The 21,042-nt window shown below is 39.8% G+C and overlaps 1 protein-coding gene across 1 annotated transcript in view; it reads right to left on the bottom strand.

Annotated features, from left to right (window-relative positions):
- The window catches only part of ksr2 (kinase suppressor of ras 2), an 84,561-nt gene that overhangs the window by 41,581 nt on the left and 21,938 nt on the right, over positions 1-21,042 (bottom strand). The window contains exon 4 of the mRNA XM_041042334.1: positions 19,904-20,405. Within this exon, the coding sequence (XP_040898268.1) occupies positions 19,904-20,405 (502 nt within the window). The remainder of the gene's footprint in view (positions 1-19,903; positions 20,406-21,042) is intronic.

The following is a 21,042-nucleotide window of genomic DNA, read 5'->3' as shown; positions in this document are numbered from 1 at the left end:
CTCATATGAGGCGACTTTGTGGTGATAATTGGACATAAATACCCTCTGTTGTCTTACATTAGAAAAATAATCCACTTGCTGTTAATTACCGCCCAGTAAATTATAATTGCAAAAGCCAGATTCAGACAGATCTTATCAGGAATTAACTACTTTCTTTCTCCTCTTTCCTCTCCTCTCTGCTTTTGGAAGCAGGAACAGTCTTACATTAATCTACTTTTTACTTTTTTTTAAGTGTATGAATCTCCAGAGATAATGTTAAGTCACATTGAATGATATAAATATGTGTTTCATGTCTGTTAAGCCTTTGACTTCACACTTCTCCTGTTCAGTAACAGACTACATCCTGTAATTTCACGATGGTTAAAATGCATTCGGGAAAGATTATCATGTCCAAAATAGGTCCAATACAGACGCAGTGGGCAAACGCATACATTAAGAAATATACACAACTAATCTCAGGTGTGCATGCATACAGTAACTCATCCAGAGACACAAAAATGAACGTCCCTGAAGGAACAAAAGACACAGGCGAGTCCTGAGGCTTTGCAAAGCCAAAAGACATGTAGAAAAGTGGCAGCAAGCCTGATTCGAGTTCTCAAGCTGGGCAACAACATCTGATTTTTAAGACCATAAATGGACTTGTAAACTGATGTCTGAATGTTGCACAGACACATACACAGGCTAGACAGTGAAGGACAGCCAAGGGACTGAGCCAGAAAGACAGAAAACACAGACTACAAATGGAAATGCTGTAGAGAAGAAGAAGCAGAGAGAACTAGTCTGGGTGACAAACAACGAACCAGCAAAAACAGGATACAGACAAAAGCAGACCCAAACACAAACAGACGAGAAGACACTGGTTGAACTTCAGACACAAACATGAAAGAGACAGGTGAGAAAAAGTATAAAAAGAAAAGAAAAAGAGTTTATCCATCAAAAACAGACATTTAAAGTGAAAAACGTAAGGCTTTGAGTTCTTACTTATCATGTAAAGTAACACTCATTAAGTGTTAAATCCTGCAGGAATTTGTCCTCCTGTGTCTCACTCCCTACGCTGACTCATGCAATTAGACCTGTAAACCAACCCAGCACTTCACTCGCATCTCCTGCAATAAGGAAGCAGCCTGCAGGTTATCACTTCTCCGTCATAGAGCTTTTGTCAACTATTCCAATTAGCACACTTTATGCCATTTAAATCTAAATTATTCATCATCAAATCATTCATCTCTCTGCATGCATGCCTTTATCCTCGCCTCAAATGGTTTCTTGATGTTCAGAGAGGGAACAGCAAAAATGAATGTAGAGAGAAGGGAGAGGATTCCCAATTTTGGTTTTGAAAACGGGTGTCGGTGAAGGGGGGCGGGCAGATGGGGGGGGGGGGGGGGGGGGGCTGTCAACTCTACAGTTGTTAAAGCATCTATTCAGAAACCTCTTTCTGCTCAGCATATGAAAAGTTCAAGGAAAGAGAAAGTTAAAGAATACAGAAAGACAGACGAAGAGGGAGGTGGGTGACTTGTCAAGTGTCGAGAGAAATCAACAAAGGTGTGAATAGTCGAGTTGTCCTTTGATCTAGTCTAGGATTGTACATCACGATGCATCTCTCACAGATGGAAATCACTGCATGTTTGTGTCACATCTCAGGTAGCATTTTTGAGTCTTTTATCCCCTCGGGTCTTCCATACTGAGTAAACAGGAACACTAATTTTTTTTTTCTGTATCATTCAGGCATTTCCACATATTGTAGTGATTAAATTACCTCTGTCCTGTTTATTTACCTACTTCCTTCTGGTTATATTTTATTACAATGACCCAGTTTTCTCTGAAATCACTGAAGTTCTATTGTGTATGTTCTGAAGTGAGTGAAAGTGCAATCTAAAGTTTGCATTGCATATATTTGCATTCATCCAGGAATCAGAAGTCCTGATGTTTGTAGATGACAGCTTGTTTTTTCTTGCTGATGGTCTGTTTAGGTTAGACTTAACACAGAGAGTATGTATGTCAACACCAACATATACCTTGATATATAAATTTTATCCTTATATATCAATTTTGACATTTTGATTTTACAAAATCCATAAAGAGGGATTGAAGCCTTATTCTTAGTTTACATTTTTGAAAGATGTGATTTTCACTTCACAACATGCAAGCAAGGAAAAAAGGAGTCTGACATTCATGCACACACGCACATGCATTCATCCACCCACTTCCACCGCACTCGCAAGAGACGCTAATTACAGTGACACCTTCAAGTAAAAGTTCCATTTGATCAAGGACAGAGGAGAGAGCAGGAGAGCAGCGATCCTTCAAATGACATATTTCCTTTACGTTCTGACTTATCAAGAGGATTTTAAAAAGACTGGGTCATGAATATTGCACAGCTTTTTGCCTAACTAACTAGCAGTTGCTTGCTATCCAACTGGCATATCTCAACAGTGATGCTGTGATAGTGCAAAACATTCTAGCTCCGTCTAATTAACACTTGTGTCCATCTAGGAGAGTAAATTACTTGCAGGATTCCATCTGCATACCTCCACTTTTTTACTCAGAAATATGCAGAGAGCTGTGCTGAGACCCATATGGCAAGAAAAGCACCCTGTTGCTTTTTATGCAAATGGAACTGTGGAATAATATCTCTGGCAGTCACTGCTCTTTGCTGCTTTAATAAAGTTGGTGGAAAATGAAATAAAGGTGGCTAGAATAATGATTACAACAGAGAATTACTGCAAGCCCCTTGAGCAGTTTCATCCAAAGCAAGTTGTCTAGTGTTCAGAAGTCTGGGGTTTCAATCCTGAGCTGAATAAAAGCTGGTAGTCTGTTACCGTGGGTAGGATTTTTCTTTTTCTTTTCTGAGGCAGCATAGTGAAACCAATGCCAAACTTAATCTAAAGGGAATTTATTGTTATTACACAATAAGTGCACCAGTTCAAAGGTTTCACAAACTCAAAGCATCTTGATTTGAAGATTTGTTTCCTATGATTCACCTGGGCCAGTACTCTTATATGCCATGAGTCATGAGTCCATATACATAAGGGTTATTCAAATATCTAAATACAGTGTAGGCCAGCCTAACATGCACAGGCAACTTGCTCCAGATTTTGGGGACTACAATTGCAAAGGCACAATCTCCCCTGCTCTTCAGGTCAGGGACAGATTGGAGCAAACCCATTTAATGATTTGTAAGGAAACCAAAAATCAAAAAAGATCGATCCTAAAACATACAGGAAGCCAGTAAAAGGAGTCCAGTGTGGGGGATATGTGCTCTCGTTTGTGTGCTCCTGTTAAAAGACAGACTGCAGAGCTCTGGACCACCTGCAGGCGTGAGAGGGAGGCCTGGCTAACACCAACATAAAAGGAATTAAAGTAGTCAAGTGAGAACGTGATAAAAGCAAGTAGAACCCTTTCAAAATCATTAAATGATAAAAAGGACTAGGCCTTAGAGAAGAGCCTCAGCTGGAAAACGCTTGATTTGATCACTAACTTTGTCTGGTTGTCTAAATTAGACCTTTTTTTTTTTTTTACAGTGGGTTTTACATATGGTTTGTAGCAACACAGGGTCCATATGAGGGGCATCACAGGCACGACTGGGTCCAAATATCAGGACTTCAGTTTTACATTGCTTGTTGAGTGCTAACAATGTCTCCTTAATCCTGAATATCAGCATTTATCTTGGTGAATGCAATATTATTGTAACCAAGAGGAATCGCGGCTATGAACATATGACTCTATTTAAAATGCACCAGAATTATCTTCAAAATTCACATGAAAAATCTAAATTAATGTCAGGTTATTGGTGCAAAAACTCACCATAAATCCAACATCAATCTAAAAGAGCGTCTGTCTAACAGGATTGTATTTCTTGCCAATACAGTGTGAGTAACAGTAAAGCAGGTGGATTTAGATTTCATCAGGGAATCCGAAAAAAAGGAGGCAACAAAAACAAACGTCATGTAAACCGTCACTGCTACAGAGGAGGCAGTGTTTTAACAAAACTGTCTCGCTTGCTGGTTTTATTGCTTAATCCAAACGTTATATTTGTTTGCCAAAATAACTACATACAAATCTTGAAGAATCTCAACCACTGCACCTCCAGATCATCCCAGCAACCATGAGACACTGCTGCACTGCCATTGCAGACGTCACTACTAAATATAACAGCATGTTTGTTAATACAAGTATTTCATGGACACAGAGAGGGTGTGTCTGGCAGCCCAGTATGTGTAGGTGTGTGTGTGCGCGCGCCCACAAGCTTTGTTCACAGTTCTGGTTGTGGCTTGATGTCTCATCATGACGGCATCTGCTGATCACCTGTTGAGATGGTCGGATGATAATAACACGAGTAAAAAAACTGGCTTTCCCTCCTTCCCTCTCTTGTTATCTCCTTTTTAACTGTCAGCATCTCCCACTGGGATATGGGTGGGTGTCAGTGCGCTGTCAGAGGGCAGGGGAGGCACAGCGCTCTCAGTGGGGATGGAAATCGTGCGCTTGTTGTGGATTGAAAGCTGAACATGATGCTGAGGACACAGCAAGACACCCAAAGCGAAAAAAAAACACGAGTGAGACAAAGGATTGAAAAAGAGAGCAAGCCTGTGTGAGGGAGAGAAAATGAGAGGGAGAAAGAGGGGACGGGGGAGCCGATGACCAAATGAAAAGCGAGACCAGTGGTTTGGGACAAAGGAGCAGGGACAGAGGAGTGACAAGCTGACAGGAGGGCGAAGTGTGACATGTTGTCTTTTCAGTAGCTTCTCAGGGATGTGTGTTGGTGCACACCAACACGGCACGGCCTGTCTGGTTAAAATAGTTGTATGCCTACATGCTGTTGGCATGTGAATGTGATATGATGTCTACTTGCAAACCAGTTAAACAGCAACTACTTACTAGCAAGAATAAACTTCATTGGACACCATCAAGAGAATGGTTCTCTAATCGATTAGTCCAGTGTGACAGTACTGATGATTTATGAGTCTTTTAAGTAAAAAGTAAGTAAGTACAATGTGAAATTTGCTGCTTTTTTTTTGTTTTGTTTTATATGACTGTAAATTGAATATCTTCGGCTTCTGGACTGTTGGCTGGACAAAACAAGCAATATGAAGACGTCACTTTTTGTTGTGGGGAATTCTGAGAGGCTTATTTTTTTTAGCCTCCCTAGCGCCATGGCTAAAAGGATGTGAGTCAGTTGATCCACCACTTTGGTCCACATTAACATGTCTCTATTGGATGGACTGTCATGAAATTTTGTGCACATGATTCCCAGATGCTGTATCCTAATGACTTTGGTGATCCCTTAACTATTCCTCTGGCAACACCATCAGGTCAACATTCTAATTTGCCCAATGCTTTGCTTTGTAACCAAACACACGCAAAACTAATGACATTCCAGTCAGCCTCAGCTGTACTTTGTGCTCAGTGCTAGCTAGCAAATGTTTGTACACTAACACAATAAACTAAGATGGTGAACATTTAATATTGCACATGCTCCATGCTCCAAATCACCATTTTTGCATTCTCACTGTGAACATGTTAGCATCTTGTTAGCATTTAGCGCAAATCAGAGTATAGTCTCGAACAAAATTAGGAAAAATGTTTAGCAGTAAATGAACTTAATTTCTAAGACAGATGATTGGCAGCTTCCACTGTAAAGCAATGCAGCAAATATAACAAAAAAAAAACATAAAGTACCATAGGTGTTATTACATTACAAGGCCAGTTCAGATCAGAGATTCTGAGAAAATTTTCAATAGTCTGAACTGCCCCATGAGAACCTGGGATGGAGGGTGAGAGCAGTAGAATGTAAAAACCGCTGGGTAAAAGGAAAGTCTATAGAGAGTCAGTGCTCAGCATGCTCTTCTGTGAAAAAGTACAAAATACTAAGAAAATATCCTTCACCCCAGTCTCTGCATTCAATTGCATGCTACAAATTTAAACTTAATTTGCAGGCTACCAGCTAAAGGCAACATTATTTTGGTATATTCAGTTTAAAAACGTTAATCAAGCAGCATTTGACTCATGATAGGTATGCTTGAGGACCGTGGGTCAAACACTTGACTCACTTTTCAAAGTGCTTATACCGAAAGGAAGCTGTCTAGCTAGTAGAATTGCATCAGATTCCTCTCATGTTTTGTTTGTTGTGTTTCACAGGTTAGATGGAACAGGTTGCCGACTTCACTCATTCCTCAATCTGTCAAACAAAGATGTGTTTGCAGTAGGCCATGGGTAATATGCAGTTAGCAAAGAACTGAAATCTAATATTGTGTTTTTTTCTTCCTTGGAAGAGAAACAGAGTTTGCTTGTCTGACGCAGCATGAATTTCAGAAGACAATAAGGTGAAATTTAATCTAATATACACATGCACTTTCCTCTGTATATGTCACCTGTACTGGCACCAGATCTTAGGGGCTCAGAGACTTCAATGTACCATTACATCTCAACAACTACAATAACAACAACAAAGACCCACTTACTCTGACTGCAACACCCATTTTGATCTTTGCAGGATGCACTAGGCTCCACAGTTTCAAACTGTATAATGGAAGCACACCCCCAGTGATAAAGTATTAGTAGAAGAAGTGGAGACAAGGAAGAGAGTTGTTGTCATAGAGATGGAGGAAAGCACTCTGTCAGTTAGATGTGTTATGGTCAGTGCTGCATTGATGTTTCTGCATTGAGATTTTTAGCTCTTCTCGTTGTGAATCTTTGAGATGAGATGACAAATTATCTTGGAGAAACATTTTTTGTAGAACATGTTTTTTTTCTCTGCAACACATGACATGTTTTCAGGTTTGAGTAGCAGTACATTATGATCCTGATTTTTGAAACTCTTCAGTCTAGTACAGTTTCTTCAGGCGTTTTGGTTTCCTGCATCTTTACCACCTGGTGATATTTTGTTGTTTTAAGGGACATTCTGTGGTTGCACAAAAGAGTCTGTATTAAAATGATAGCTCAGCTCAGGATGACAACTGGAGTCCTCATTGCTGAAATTCTCTGAAAGTCCATCAGTGGCGAATATCCAACATTTGGATGTTTGCCACTGATGGACTGGATTCAAAAACTGTCCTCATGTCTTTTGTTCATCCTTATACTCTGCTCTGTCTATGTGCACCTCATTTACCGCTAAATTGTTTGGGATGAATAGGAATAAAGAACCATTCATCTCCAAAGATATAAAATGCAAACAGGTGTTGCAGGATCCTTTGTTACCACATCTACAAGGAGTCCTCCTCAAATAGTCACAATTTGATGTTGCTGGCACAAGTCCTTCTTAATTCGCAGACAAATGCAGCAACTGTCCAGTGTGTTATGGGCTTGAATTCTAATAGCAGCTATTACTTTGCCTGATCTTTTAGTTTCTACAGTTTTGTGTCAACAGAGTCCAAGGCTGCACATGTGCCAGAACTGTTCATCTAAGCCTATCAAATACAGCAGGCCTCAGTATTTCATAAATCATTTTGTTTAAATGAATCATTTAAGAACAAAAAAAAGCCAAGATGCAATTTTGAGTTCTTAGCGAGGACAATTCATTTTTCGATTAACTGCTACCATCCATAACCTGTGTCTTTCAGTTCTTTTAGCACCCTTATTTTTTAAACTATGTACGTTCCATTCATACATGAAACAGGTTATTTAAATTCCTTCCCATATTTATCCTCCTCAGTCCTAGTTGATGCAGCAATATCTGTAGGTAGTATGCATTTTCATTACAGGCTGAGGAGATTCATCATGTCAAGTTGTTTTAATAAACAAGACTAAGACAGTCAACAGTGTCTTCTGACATAGTAATACTGAACTCATGATGATAAATGTTGTCGTCCAAATTATGTTAAGTGTGCTCGTTCACCAGCTGTCAATCTATCCTGCACTGGGCACGGTGCAGGATAACAGACACTGTACTGAAGCTTTCAACGTGTAAAAGCAGTTTCAGAAAGCAAGTGCACTGGACTGCTATGATTGAGAAAATAATATTAAAATGGAACTTGAAATAAAGACATTCATTGTGAATTGCAAGTTCAAACAAACCTAAAATGTATTTATAGTTTAATTTCTAAGAAATACAAATAAATATGATGTGCTAAAATTGTTTCGCAGGCGTTACATGTGCTATATAACCATAACCAGATGCTTAACATTAACAGGGGTGATACAGAATCTCCCACTGTACTGCACTTACTGAGATGGAAAACACCACCGTCTTGAACCAGATGCAGAGGAAGAAACATAAAAAACGGTTTCCTGAGGGAAGCTCAGAGTTAAACTCTTTTCACTCCTTTAACCATTCCTATGAGGTTTTCATCTCTCATAGTTACTTATGTCTTCCCTTTTTTCCTCTAGTAGGACTATTGTGTTGATATATTTTCCATTGCTCATGTACTTAGGATTGATCTGACTGCGCATATAAATTCAGTGCGTGTACATGACTAACCAGTCTTTTATCGTGACTTTTTTTTTTAAACAAACTTGAATTAATTCTCTTTTTACAGATAACTTATGTAAGAAATCAGCACTTTTACATTTTGAGGTTTTATCGTGTTCCAGCCTGCTTCTCTTATCTGTCACATGCACGCTAGCAGGTCTGTGTGTGTGTACTTGGCTGTGTGTAGTTTCCACAGTATCGAAATGAATCAGAATTTATTTTCTCAATTCAGTCAAAATGAAACCATAGCTCAAGCCTTAAACTCTCTAATCCAAGTATTAAAGCAACAGCACTGGATGCGAAAACAGCTATCTGGCCTACAGCCGTGCGGGTTAAGTGGTAGTTTTGAGGCACAGGCAGAGCAGTAAAAAGCAGTGAGCCTAAAAAGCACGAGGGGGTCAGGGACAATATGGAACCTGGAGCAGATATTATCTGTCTTGACTTTAACATCAGAGCGAGGCACTGAGATGAAAGCCTCCACTTGATGGCCTGAATGATGAATGATGGTAATAACTCCCTTTATGGTTGTTGGGAGTAAAACAGTCATACTGTACTGTTAAATATATCAGACGGCGGCTGTCACTATGGCCTGTTTCAGTGCTTGGTCTTTGTCACTGCAATGTTTGACATCATTTTCTCAGTCCAAATTTAGTGTTTGATCTTCCCGCAAGACATATTGTAATGAAACTTTGATGATCTTGTCAGGAAACTTAGGATTCATATAATTAAATTAAAAGCAAAACAAGATTCCAACAAAATTAACCAAATGCTTTGTGCACAGTGTAAATGCTATAAATCCTTCCTGTGTGCAGATGGGTGGTTTCTCAGAGTTCTGGGGCTTTTTTTTTCCATCTTCTTGAAAAGAATTACACAACTTTTAAGGATAAGTTCTAATCACGCACTCCAATCCTGTGATCCCCCCAACCAGCTCAACCACTCATTCAAAAATTACCACAGAAAAACCATCAGCCTAATAAATGCATTCTGCACCAGCAACAGCACATTTGGGCTAACCGCCACTCCTAAACACTCATATAAATTCATAATCATGACTTCAATTTCTGGGCCGCCAGCGGAAGCTGGGATGAGTGCTCATTATGGCTGATATGTGGTTGGATGGATGGAGGGGGAGGGTGGTATCATCTGGCTGTTAAGGGCCTGATGTTGACATGCCCTCTCACCTGACTTGTCATTAATGGCAATGGGGCCAAAGCTCTGATTAACATGGATGAGCTTTTGTCCATAGAGAAAAGCAGATACACACTCACATTCCCACGTAACCCACAGACGCCATTGCTTTCTCCTCCCTTTCTGAATCACACGTACATTATTTCACCGCTCTGACATACGTGCCTTTGTGCAGTACACTTGCAGGCACTGAATGTCTCCCACAGTCCCACACAGCAGAGCATGTGGGACCAATAATCCTCGGGGGGTCAGAGGTCGTCGGCTAATGTGTCGATGTGTGTGTCCTGGGGAAAGGCGGATTTGTATCTCAGTGGATTGTCTGGGGAGCAGCGGCAATGATTTGATGCTGGCTGAAATTTCACTGAACACTCATGAGTTTTTTTTCTCCACAAGGGAAGGCAATAAATGTGTGTTCAGATTACAGCTCTGTCCATGAAACAAAGCTCAGCAGCACCAAAAAGGAGTAATTTTATTCTACTGAATAGAGTAGTTAATGGATTTACTTGGGATTTTTGTTTTTGTTTTTTTTTTTACATTTTGTATTTTGGAGCTGCTGTTGGACTGGAGCTCTGAACCTGTCAGCTGTTTTATGGTGTTTTATATGGACAACTATAAGAAAAGCAAAACCTCAGTACAGATGTTTTAAATGTAATTATACCACAGCCAGAGAAAAACACCTGTTCCTGTCAGATGTCGGTCCAATCCCGGGCTGGACAGCTCAGTTCCAGTCAGCAGTTTCATCCTCGTTCTAAATCACTGCACAAGGTGTATTAAACTGCAGGTAACCATAGCAACGGTGCTTGTACTTCAATCTATGTTGGCAGATTAGCAATACTGGTTTCAGACATCTGAACTATCACCCATAACTCAGATGTGTTCAGCAACTCAAATGGGTCTTGTGTTGTGCCCACTGATGTCTGTTTCAGCCAGCTGCGGAAACAATTGACCAATCAGATGTCAACTTCCTACATCCAGTCAGCTACCTAGTCACGTTAGCAACAGAAAAATACCAACAAGCACGGATGAGATTAACACAGCTAAAAAAGTTGTTGAAAGTTCACTTACAGAAATAAAGCCTCTGAAAACTTAGTTTCAGATCTTTCTCAAGTTTTTCTCTGTATTTTAAATATTAATGACACGACAACAAAATCAAAGTTAAAATATGGAAAAAAGGCATTCTTAGAGATTATTTATTATGAGTCTAACAGAGAACATATACTAACACACTGAGAGCAGCAGCTGCTTCCACAGTCAGCGTGGTTAACAACGCAATAAACCTCAGGGTCTTTCCTCTTTCATCACAGTTAGCGAGGGGTCCGAGAATTCATCTGAACCAAGCACATTTTGAGCAGCACACTCACACTGTGCTGGAAAAACATCACCTGCATTAACATCATCATGCCATCAAGAATCTACATAATTGTGTGTATAGCACAAAGAAAAACTAATTTAGTGTGGAGTTGTTCTTTAATTATATCATTCTTATCTAGTTAGGGGAGAAAATCACTTTGCAGTTATGAACATTGTTCCATAATTATTGAATTCATTCAAAACTGAAACAGAATGTGAAAGTGAATTTATTTAAGATGCATGTTGTACTGTCAGTTTCTGTGCTTTAATCGTAATCTTGAGCTCCTGCCCACCATTAGTGGCAGATATAACAGAATTTTAAGTAATTTCTTTCTGTCATCTTACGTTTTTATTCAAGCAAGGCTTGCACCTTTGACTGTTTATCAAATCACATTTTCTAAATAGTTGCTCATCCTTTTTACTGATAATTCCACTAGTAGAGTTGCCAATCCAACTACCTAAATTGTCTATGAGTGAACTAAATGAGATTTTAACTTCAGTGAGCAAGAGCGCCCTGAATAGCTCTTCCTAGTTTGCAACTCTCTATTGCTTTAAGGATCCATTGTCCATGTTGGCTTAAAGGTTAGGCATCAAAGTTCATTCTTGACCTTTGAAATAATAGTTTGAAAAAACAATTCCCACAAAAGGACCTCACACTAGCTTTTCTCAGAACTTGGAACCGTATCATAGTGTATCATCAGAGGATTCATAAATCCTACCAAGGGCCACTGTTATGCTATTACTGCACTGTATATCTTTGTGTGTAGTCCATGGCATGTGAATGTAGTCTTGAGTTAACACATCTAAAGCTGTAGCTGCCTTGGATGATCTAAAAACAGGCCAGGCCTTCTTTTTTACTTTAGTTGGTCATGTGATAATTGCAGTAAGTCACTGTGAGGTATCCTAAACTAAAAACAGCTGACTTGCTTCACCGTGTTGTGTTCCCTGTGTTGTTCTAAAACTTCATCTCATCAGAACTTGTTGCTTATTTGCTTCCATCTCTTACAAACACAAATCTTTTCTGACTGTATAAAATACAGGCATACGCACATACATAATTATAGAGTTTGACTTCCAAATGAAAAAGTCAGCTTTTGCGTAGTTCAAATCACATCATAATTGAAAAGATAGATCCATTTTTCCCCATGTGTTTACAAACAATACTGATGTAAACAAACCTTTGACGGCACCAGACAAGAAAACATTAACCCCTATATTTAGCTGCAATCTACTGTTGTTTGCGCTCACATTAAAACACCTGAAAATCAGTTTGAGAGAAATCACAGGTTCCAGTCGGGTTTAAAGGTTAGACTGTTCGGACTGCAGGTTGTACCTTACAGTGTCTCGCATCTCGTAGCTCCCCTTTGGTGAATTCTTTCTGACGGATGTTCAACATTTGATCTCAGTCAGCGGAGCCACAACCTCATCACAGTTTCCTTTGCACCACTGAGAAAAACTAAATCTAATAAAAAATGTATTTTCTGACTGAATTGGTAGATGTTACAGATGACGGTAAAGCAACACATTGACAGGTTCTGAAAAGCGATGCATAATGAGAGGGGTGAAAGAAAAGGAAACAGAGAGAGAGACGGGGGGAAAGGAAAGGAGAGAGAGAAATATATGATGTGTACACTAGCTCAGTGAAAGCAAACAGCTAAATTAGTCATGGAATGGATGCAAATTTGCTTCCCCTGAGTGTTGCATGGTAGAATTACCCTGAGAGGAGCAGAGGGTGAATCATGCCAACCCCCAGCGCCATGTGATTTATTAGCAAACATCCAATTCAATAAGAAAGTGCTTAACATTCAAAAAGCTGTGAAAGTCTCATAAGGTGGTATTAACTATATGATATTACCATTTCCACTGGCGGAGGGAAGACAAGACAAGAGACCGTGGAAAAACAAACACGCCCACTTTCCAGAAAGATCCTGGTGTGACGTGCCAAGTGGGACTGTGACAGACTGAAAACTCACTTGGCCTTTTCCACGCACACATGTTACTACTCATTAACATAGACAACGAGGTTCATTAATTGACACTCCAGCCCAAAGAGCCTCTCCGCTTTGAAAAGGGCACGGAGAAGGGGGGGAGTGTTGAGAAATAAAGACAGGAGAGGGAGAGAGACAGACAGGCTGCAACATAAGCAAAATGAAATTGCTGTCGCACTTCTGCCGAGAAATTAAAGTTTAAGTGGTGCTGGGTATCCGGCACCACTTATGTTTTCTAAGTAAAACTATTAACATGTTGAACAGCTATCGTGGGCTTCAAAGAAATACTCCACCCGCAGACTCTTCCATGTTCTACGTGCATTTCAGGAGGTTACAGTTACAGTTAAATTTCAACAAGAAAAGATGGAACACCAGACAAAGAATGAAGAATTTTGCTGCACGTCATTTGCTGCAGACTCTACCATCATATGAAAAACTTCTCCAATGCAGGAACTCTTCCTGAAACCCAAGAACCACAATAAGGATTCAGGACTCAGCTAGTATTTTCCGATGGCTCAAGAACTATCAGCGAGGAGTGTCCGGCCCTAAACGTCGCTGACTGACTTGTGTATGCATGTGTACAGCATTCATTCACAGGGGGAGCTATTGGGGCATTATAGTCCTGTCACTGACAGATCAAACGCAGGCCTCACGGCTGTTGCAACGTGTGTACAACATTAATTCACACAGTAATCTAGCACTTTATGTAATTCCCCACTCATCAAAAAAAGACAGGGATAAAAAGAGCGAGGAGCGAGGGGAGATCTGAAAAGTGGGAGCTACGGTTTGTGCTCTTTTGGGCCAAATTGAACTTTTCTGGTAAGTTTCTGTAGATGACCGCTTTTATTCTGATGGATTCAGGCCTGAAGTTTTATTGTTGTTGTTGCTGGTGAGCAAAAAATGTCTATTAGGCAGCACATCTAAACCTATTTGTTTGTTTAAAAGTTAAATATAATAAAGTCTTATTTTATATACTGTACATGAATAGTAATATTCAGTAATAATCAACACATATTTTGGTGAATCAAGTCTGAATGTTGTTTATACCTCGTTTCAAAAATGAAAAACAAGACAACAGGCTTTCTCTTTTCTCCTGTTGCCAGCAGCATTTCATTCCCAGCGGCAAGTAAAAATCAAGTACTCGAGTTAAAGTGTGATTTTATGAATTCAAACTAAACAAGGAGAATTTGAGGTTTGAGTTTTTTTCTATGCTCTGTTATTCTTTTTTTCTGATTTGTTTCTGGTGCTGAAAGCAAAACAAGTTTAAAAGTGCCCTCACCCAGATGATTGCTACTTTGGAAAAAGGCCTTTCTTGCCTTTTTGGTGTTTCCAGTCACTTTTCTACATCTGCTTTCCAATGTCCATTCAAACATTACACTCATCGATTGGTAAATTACAAAGAACAACAGGATGACGTGTTTTGGTGCATCATCAGGCCTAAATAAAAAATGTCTGAAAAAATAGCTTTGCTTTTTAGTCATTCTGATTTATCTAATGTTGACCATTTTTTAATGTGGCTGGAACCGAAAACAGAAGTGCACGTTTAGTTTCTGAGTATACTTGCTGTTGTTTCTTACTTCCTGCTTCGAGCTACTTTGAAAAACAGCCTCTTCTGTTTTTCTTCTACATTGGATTTCCTCCTGTGTGGCTGTTGAATGTCAGTCTGTTGGTCAGTCAATCTTTCCATCTTTCTGTGCTGAAAAACGTCTTGTACAGAAACATTTTGCGGTTGACAGTTATCAAATATCCCATTTAAGTTGTTTTCTATTAGTGTTTTAAACAAAATTGAAGTGCTTCAGGTGGATTTTTGATTTAATGGAATTTAGAGGACCATTTTTTTTTCAATGCAACAGTGTCAAAAAAGAGAGATTAGAGAATAATTAGCAAATCTCTTGACTGTGTCCAAAAAGTCACTGCTGGTTTGATTGATTTACGGAGCGTATCAGCCTGTGTGTGTGTGTGTGACAGTGTGTTGCTTACAGTGTGCATGTGGTTCTGTGTTTGCAGGTGCTCAGTGGGGTGGGAAGCAATTGATTGACTGCAGAAATTGGGTCTCACATTTCAAAGTCAAATTAGTACATTCTGGGAAGGGATGGCATCATTAAGTAATTCTCACCTTATTGACAGGATAAAATACACTGACATAAAAAAAAAAAAAACAATTAAAATTTCTGTCACTCTAGGAAATATGACCACAACAAGGCAGGTTTTTAATAACAATTCAGACTCTTCACACCTGAGCCACACCTTAGTGTATTTCTTAAAATCTCAGAATTGATTTTATACTGGACACAATCAATGATGTCACGTAAGGTTAACAGTGATTTGATGACATTTTCACAGCACACCAGCAGATGCTTCAGTCATCACACCAAAACAAACAGTAATGTTGACACTGTATTGATCTACCACCAGTGCTCTTTAACCCTGTCTGTTGCAAATCCCTTCTGGGGAAACAATGGGTTGCCAAGACAACTATGTGGACAGAAAGTACCAGAAGATTGTGACTTCTTGTTTAGCTTAGAGATGAATTTATCACCCAATGAGATGACTCATTCTGTTAAAGTTAGTTTCAAAGTCATGTCTTATTACTTAGCAAGGCAGGTCATCTTATTTTTGTATTTGTTAAATTAAATTTAAACAACTTTCCTCCCTCTTGTATCTTTATAAGCTAAGAAGCCAAAAGCATTTCCTGCCTGAGATTTTAGTGAGATACCACTACCTCCACAACAAAAAGAGAAAATATAAAGTCTACAACTGTCTATTAGAAACACAAAAGAAAAGTGAATAAAGTCAAAGTAAAGTATTTTAATACAAACTGTAGTCCCCCCACTGTAAGTGCATATTTACTGTGAGTGTACACTGAATGACTCAGACTAATTACTTCCCTAAATTCCCCTAAACTTGGCAACATCCCTGGACTCAGCATATTTTTTTTCATGCTGGGAAACAACTCATTAATTATCGGATGGGGAATTTTTTTTTTTTTGCCTCCAAAAATTGAGGTACAGATGTAAACAGGAGGGGTGACTGTTCAACAAATAACTTTTCCTGCACTGCATACGTCCCTCAGGCTTTGAACGTCATGTTGCCTTTGAGCTACAATAAGTAATATTCTGGCAAATAGTTGTTTTAAAATACAATAAAAAAATGATAGGAATTCAAAGAAAAATGATTTATTGATCACAACCAGATAATCTGAGATCTTAGATGCTGAAGTAGGGTCGAAGCAAGGAAAGAAGAAAGGGATGCAAGACTTCTTCATTGGCTTCCGTGGTAACAGAAAGGACACTGTGTCCCTTGCAAACGACTTCGCATGCTACTAATTGGCAAGATTATGCTACTTGTTAAAGACAAGTTCTAATTTTACATTACATCTATCAACCAAGTGCCTGAGTCATTACCATAGGAACACAAAGAATCTGCTCAGTGTGCACAGACGCTCCGAAGATGAAATTGAAATTGCACACCACAGAAAAATATTACTGATGTCAGTGGTAGCTTCAATCTCCATTAAAGGACATTAACATACTATACCCACAGTGGATCGAGATCTAGGTCATAGGTTTAAAATAAAGTATTTTATTCAATGCAGTGAAGGTCCCCTGTTTTAGAAAGGCTGCGGTTATGTGTCTGGCGCACAGGTAAATAACAAAATTAATTATTACTTTTTAATTAATTAATCAAAGTTAAATAATCACTGCACAGTTATTCACAGCTATAATTTTAGTAATGCTTTACACTCTTTATCTATTTGTTATTCTCTATTATTCCAAAGTGTGTATCATTAACTTTCAGATCAACACATTTGCACTTTGTCATTTTGAGTCCTTCTTCCCTTACCACAATTTAGTTTGTTTAAGACAACAGATGCATTCAAATTAATTGACAAAATATGTTGATTGCCCACAAACTCTGGAACAACTAACAGGTAGGAAACCTGTTAGTTGTTCAGCAATACAAAATATTTTGTCTCTTCCTTCCAAAGCCATTACAAATCACTGATGGAAAAAAAAAAATCAAATTTATGATCTGGCTGAGGTTTGGTGTAGGTACAAAAAACTACTTGGTTAGAGAAAGGGTTAAATTATAGTTTTGTGAAGGATAGCTACAGCTCTGTAAAACCTTCTGCTCAGTCACTTATAAAATATAGAAGCCAAAAATGACCCTAACCACCCAGTCAAAAACAACTAAATGTGAAGAGAACTGAGCATCTAGAGAGCCAAACAAACCCAAACATCTCTGTCAACAGACAGAGGACCACATACGTTCTGAAATACAAATGAATGTGAAATGAAAATGAATTTATTTGTACTTGGGCTTGACAGGTGGTGAGAAAGAATACTCCAATTTCCCCACATAGGTGAAAGTTTGCTTTCTTATCCATTACGACTTGCAAAATTGGCAGCTGTTTCATCTCCGGGTGAGATTTTCTTGGATCCATAGATATTACTGAACACGTCAGTAAGGAGGCAATTTGCTCATTATTTCTTGGGTGGGATAGAAACCAGCCTGTGCTTCACTGCGATCCGAAAGAAAAACACATTATCACACAGACAAACACATTAGACCAAGAAGCACAAAGCTATAAAGCAGAAGATGAGGGTCCACACAAACAGACCAGAGAGTTTGCCGAGTTTTTACAATAAAAATGACTGGAAACAATTTTCAGGCCATGATTGCAGAGAGACCCTTGTACAGTATCTGAAAAACACATGTTGCGCAGTGGAAGACGAATTAACATTGAAATAGAGGCTATAACATTTCAGAAAGCCCATGAAGATTCCCTGAAAGCACTTCATGCCAGTTCCAACATTAATAAAGTTTTTAGATTGTATTAAGCCACAAACATGAATATTAACCATATGTGAAACTCACATTTCCTTTGATTATCAATTACCAGTGCCATTTCTTGTTTTCACATTGTAGTGACTATGGCATACCAACAAGAGAAAATGGTCTCGCAAAGCAGAACACAATTAACTTATATTCATACGTCCGTGTGTAATGTTTGGCACAGTAGATAAGTAATAACAACCTGAATGTTTCCAAAGCAAAAGGACAATGGGCAGTTATTATATTTCATAGAAATACATGTCACTTTTCTAGCCTTATCAGCCTGTTATGCTAAGCATTCTTACACATTCAGCTGCATAGTCTTTGTGCTGTATTATGCAGTGGTGATAATGAGATATCAGGCCATATCTCATTAAGATAAAGGGAGAAAAATGTCTCTTGGGGTCAGAGGGTAATCTCTGGTTAGTGTGTCCTGGCCACAGTGCCAGGCAATTAAGCAAGAGAAAATGAGGAAAAGGAGCGCTGTGAGCTTATTAAAATCCTAAGGGTGGTGACGGGGAAATATGCATAGTATGGAAGGAACAGGGTATCACAGAAAAGCAGCCATTAAAGTATGAAATGTTTAATATTTTTTGGGGGGGGTTGGTTTGCTCAGGTGAAATGTTTGCTAGTGGTTTTTCATCCCGAGCCTTTAGGTGAAAAACAAGGTGAGGAATAGTCGCCTTAATGAAAGATTTATGAAAATGTTGTGTGGTATGAACTTTCAGGCTTCTAACTCCAGGTATTTACTCTCGCATCAAGAAAAAAACAGATGTCAACTTTGCAATGAAGCCAATTCCCTTGCGCATACAGATATGAAACAAACAAGTATGAGAGCCTCGTGCCAGAACTGAACCACCAACTTGATGCTTGCCAGCACCGTCCTCCAACCAATTATGATGTATTATGAGAGGTACTTGGCTACCAGAAGCCAGCAGATCTGCCCTGTCTCGATGAGTTGCAACATTTCCAGGCACACACAGGCCATTGATTAGAGGGGCTCAACTCACAGCCTGCAGTCTATCAGTGCTCAGGGACCGGTAATCAATTCTCTAATGCCGTTTGAGCCTATTCACTGCAGCTACAATCCACTCCTCGCGGTGCGGATTCACATACACACACTCACGCACACTGACATGTGGATGTGGCCCTGTCCACAGCCGAGCACACACCGAATATAACCCAGATGGCCATCGTGAAAGCAGAGGACAACTCCCAAATATTAACTTACCAAGTGTAGCAGTGATAGGGCACTGTCATCTAATGGCATTATCAAAATGAGTGCAGCTCTCCTGAGGCGGACTCTGGTTCCTGATTACCTAGCAGTGGTGGACCCTGTTTGTGGCCAAATCTGATCAGCATAGCACCAGACACAGACATGGCCGGTCAGGAACTCAGCCCAAGGTCCCTTATCTCTACCGACAGGCCACTGGTTCTTTATGGGCAATGATGTCCTCCTAGGAATTAATCTGATTGGGCTCTGGTGGAAGATTATGTTCTAGTAAAACGGCTGAAAGGAAAGGTGGGGCCCAAACTTTCTTTCTGTGCTACTTGAATCAGATGGAATTACAGTGTGAGACCTTGTACACATCATGGAGAGGGAGTACTGAAATCTCTGAATGTTTGCTTCAGGGAGGCCATTTGCTGAAAATGACTGACCAGTGCTAACTTGGAATATTGTCTCTAAGAAACTTTATAAACAGGATAATTTTGACAGTGAAACAAATTTGTGCAATAAGAACCATGTAGCCTCGGTCCTAAAGTACAACAGAGGACATCATTTAACATCCAGTACTTGGAAGGCAAACTCGGTCAAAGTGCTTAAGCAACTGCATGGGGATGATCTATAACCTAAAACCTAATGCGAAACAATAACATGATTCTACAGATAACAAGGCCTCATTTGCCATCAATCACGTGATTCTCTGAAAATTATAAATATAAATATAAATCTGAGCTTCATTACCCCACATAATGATTTTGCCTAGTTTCCCTTCCAGTCCTGGGTTTTGCATTTTGGCAGTAGGGTGACGCTTATTTACTCTACAACATGGTTTCAGTCATTAGATAAACACACAAAGCTCAAAAATGGCCACCACTATTTGCCATTAAAACTCCAGAGGGGTACAGCACTTACTTTGGTGTCTGTGTGTCATCCAAACGGTTCCCCAGCTGGAACTCATGGGATTTGCTGCGGTGCAGTGCTGTGAAGCCAGGCAGCAGATGAATGAGTTTGCGGCTGGGCGGAGGCGGCGTTCCTGGGGCCTTCACTTTGTTCCTTCGCCGCATGGGAGGAGTGCCTGGTGGGGTCATGGTGTTGATCACCAAGGGAGTCCGAGGAGGTGTGTGGCCAAAATGCCTCTGGCGGGGTGACGGGGGCAGGGAGCGATGACCGGAGTCCAAGGGAGGGAAGAGCCCTGTGGCGGGACTGTCGACAGTGAGTCGATCAACGTACAAAGGGGGAGCCAGGGCCTGGGGGCTGTGGCACATGTGCTGGTTATACTTGGACTGGACTTTGGGGCTTTGGGAGAGCTGGAAACGGATCCACTGACTGGCCTCTGGCTGGCACACCGGAGTGTTTTCTTTGCCCGATTCAGAGGTAGGCCACTGGATGGACCAGTCCTGCTTTGCCTGGCTCCCTGCAAGAGTGTGGAGGCAAAGACTGTTTTAACACCAACAGAACATCTTTTTCTGACATCGTGCTTAAAATGCATGTTAAAGGGGTTCACACTAATTACAAAATAACATATTTTCTTGCTCGTCTGTTGTGGTATCGAGCCATGCAAATAGTTTTGGTTTAATTTGCCCAGGTTTTGAGATGTCTGATGTCTGACATAAGATTTTTTTGCCTCCACACCTACGGCACAGAGGGAAATGGAAATTTTATTAATGCTGCTCACTGATTTTTAACGATGACATTTGAAGAACGAAACAGCAACATTTCCAGAAACAATGTCCCAGTCACTGTGGATCATCCATAGACCTCCTCACTAGAACTACTTTATACTGAAGAGTGAGTCCCTGTTGACACAGTGTTCTTATAAAAAGAGGTTGCTGTTGAATTTAACATTTTTTTTTCAGCACTGAGTGCTCTCTGTTTAAATCTCAGGGGCAGTTATCACAAAACCTGGGAAAATAAAACCAAAGCTATTCGCATATCTGAATACACTTGGGGGGTGAGAAAATATGTTTTTTTCATAATTTGAGTGAACATTTGTGAGTAGTATGTTGTATCAAGTTAAACTGGTTTTTGACATGCTCTTAATGCTAAAACAT

This window comes from Toxotes jaculatrix, chromosome 7, assembly GCF_017976425.1.
Source record: "Toxotes jaculatrix isolate fToxJac2 chromosome 7, fToxJac2.pri, whole genome shotgun sequence".
NCBI classification, from domain to species: Eukaryota; Metazoa; Chordata; class Actinopteri; family Toxotidae; genus Toxotes; species Toxotes jaculatrix.
The sequence above is the reverse complement of the archived record's forward strand: the minus strand, read 5'-3'. Positions and strand labels throughout refer to the sequence as shown.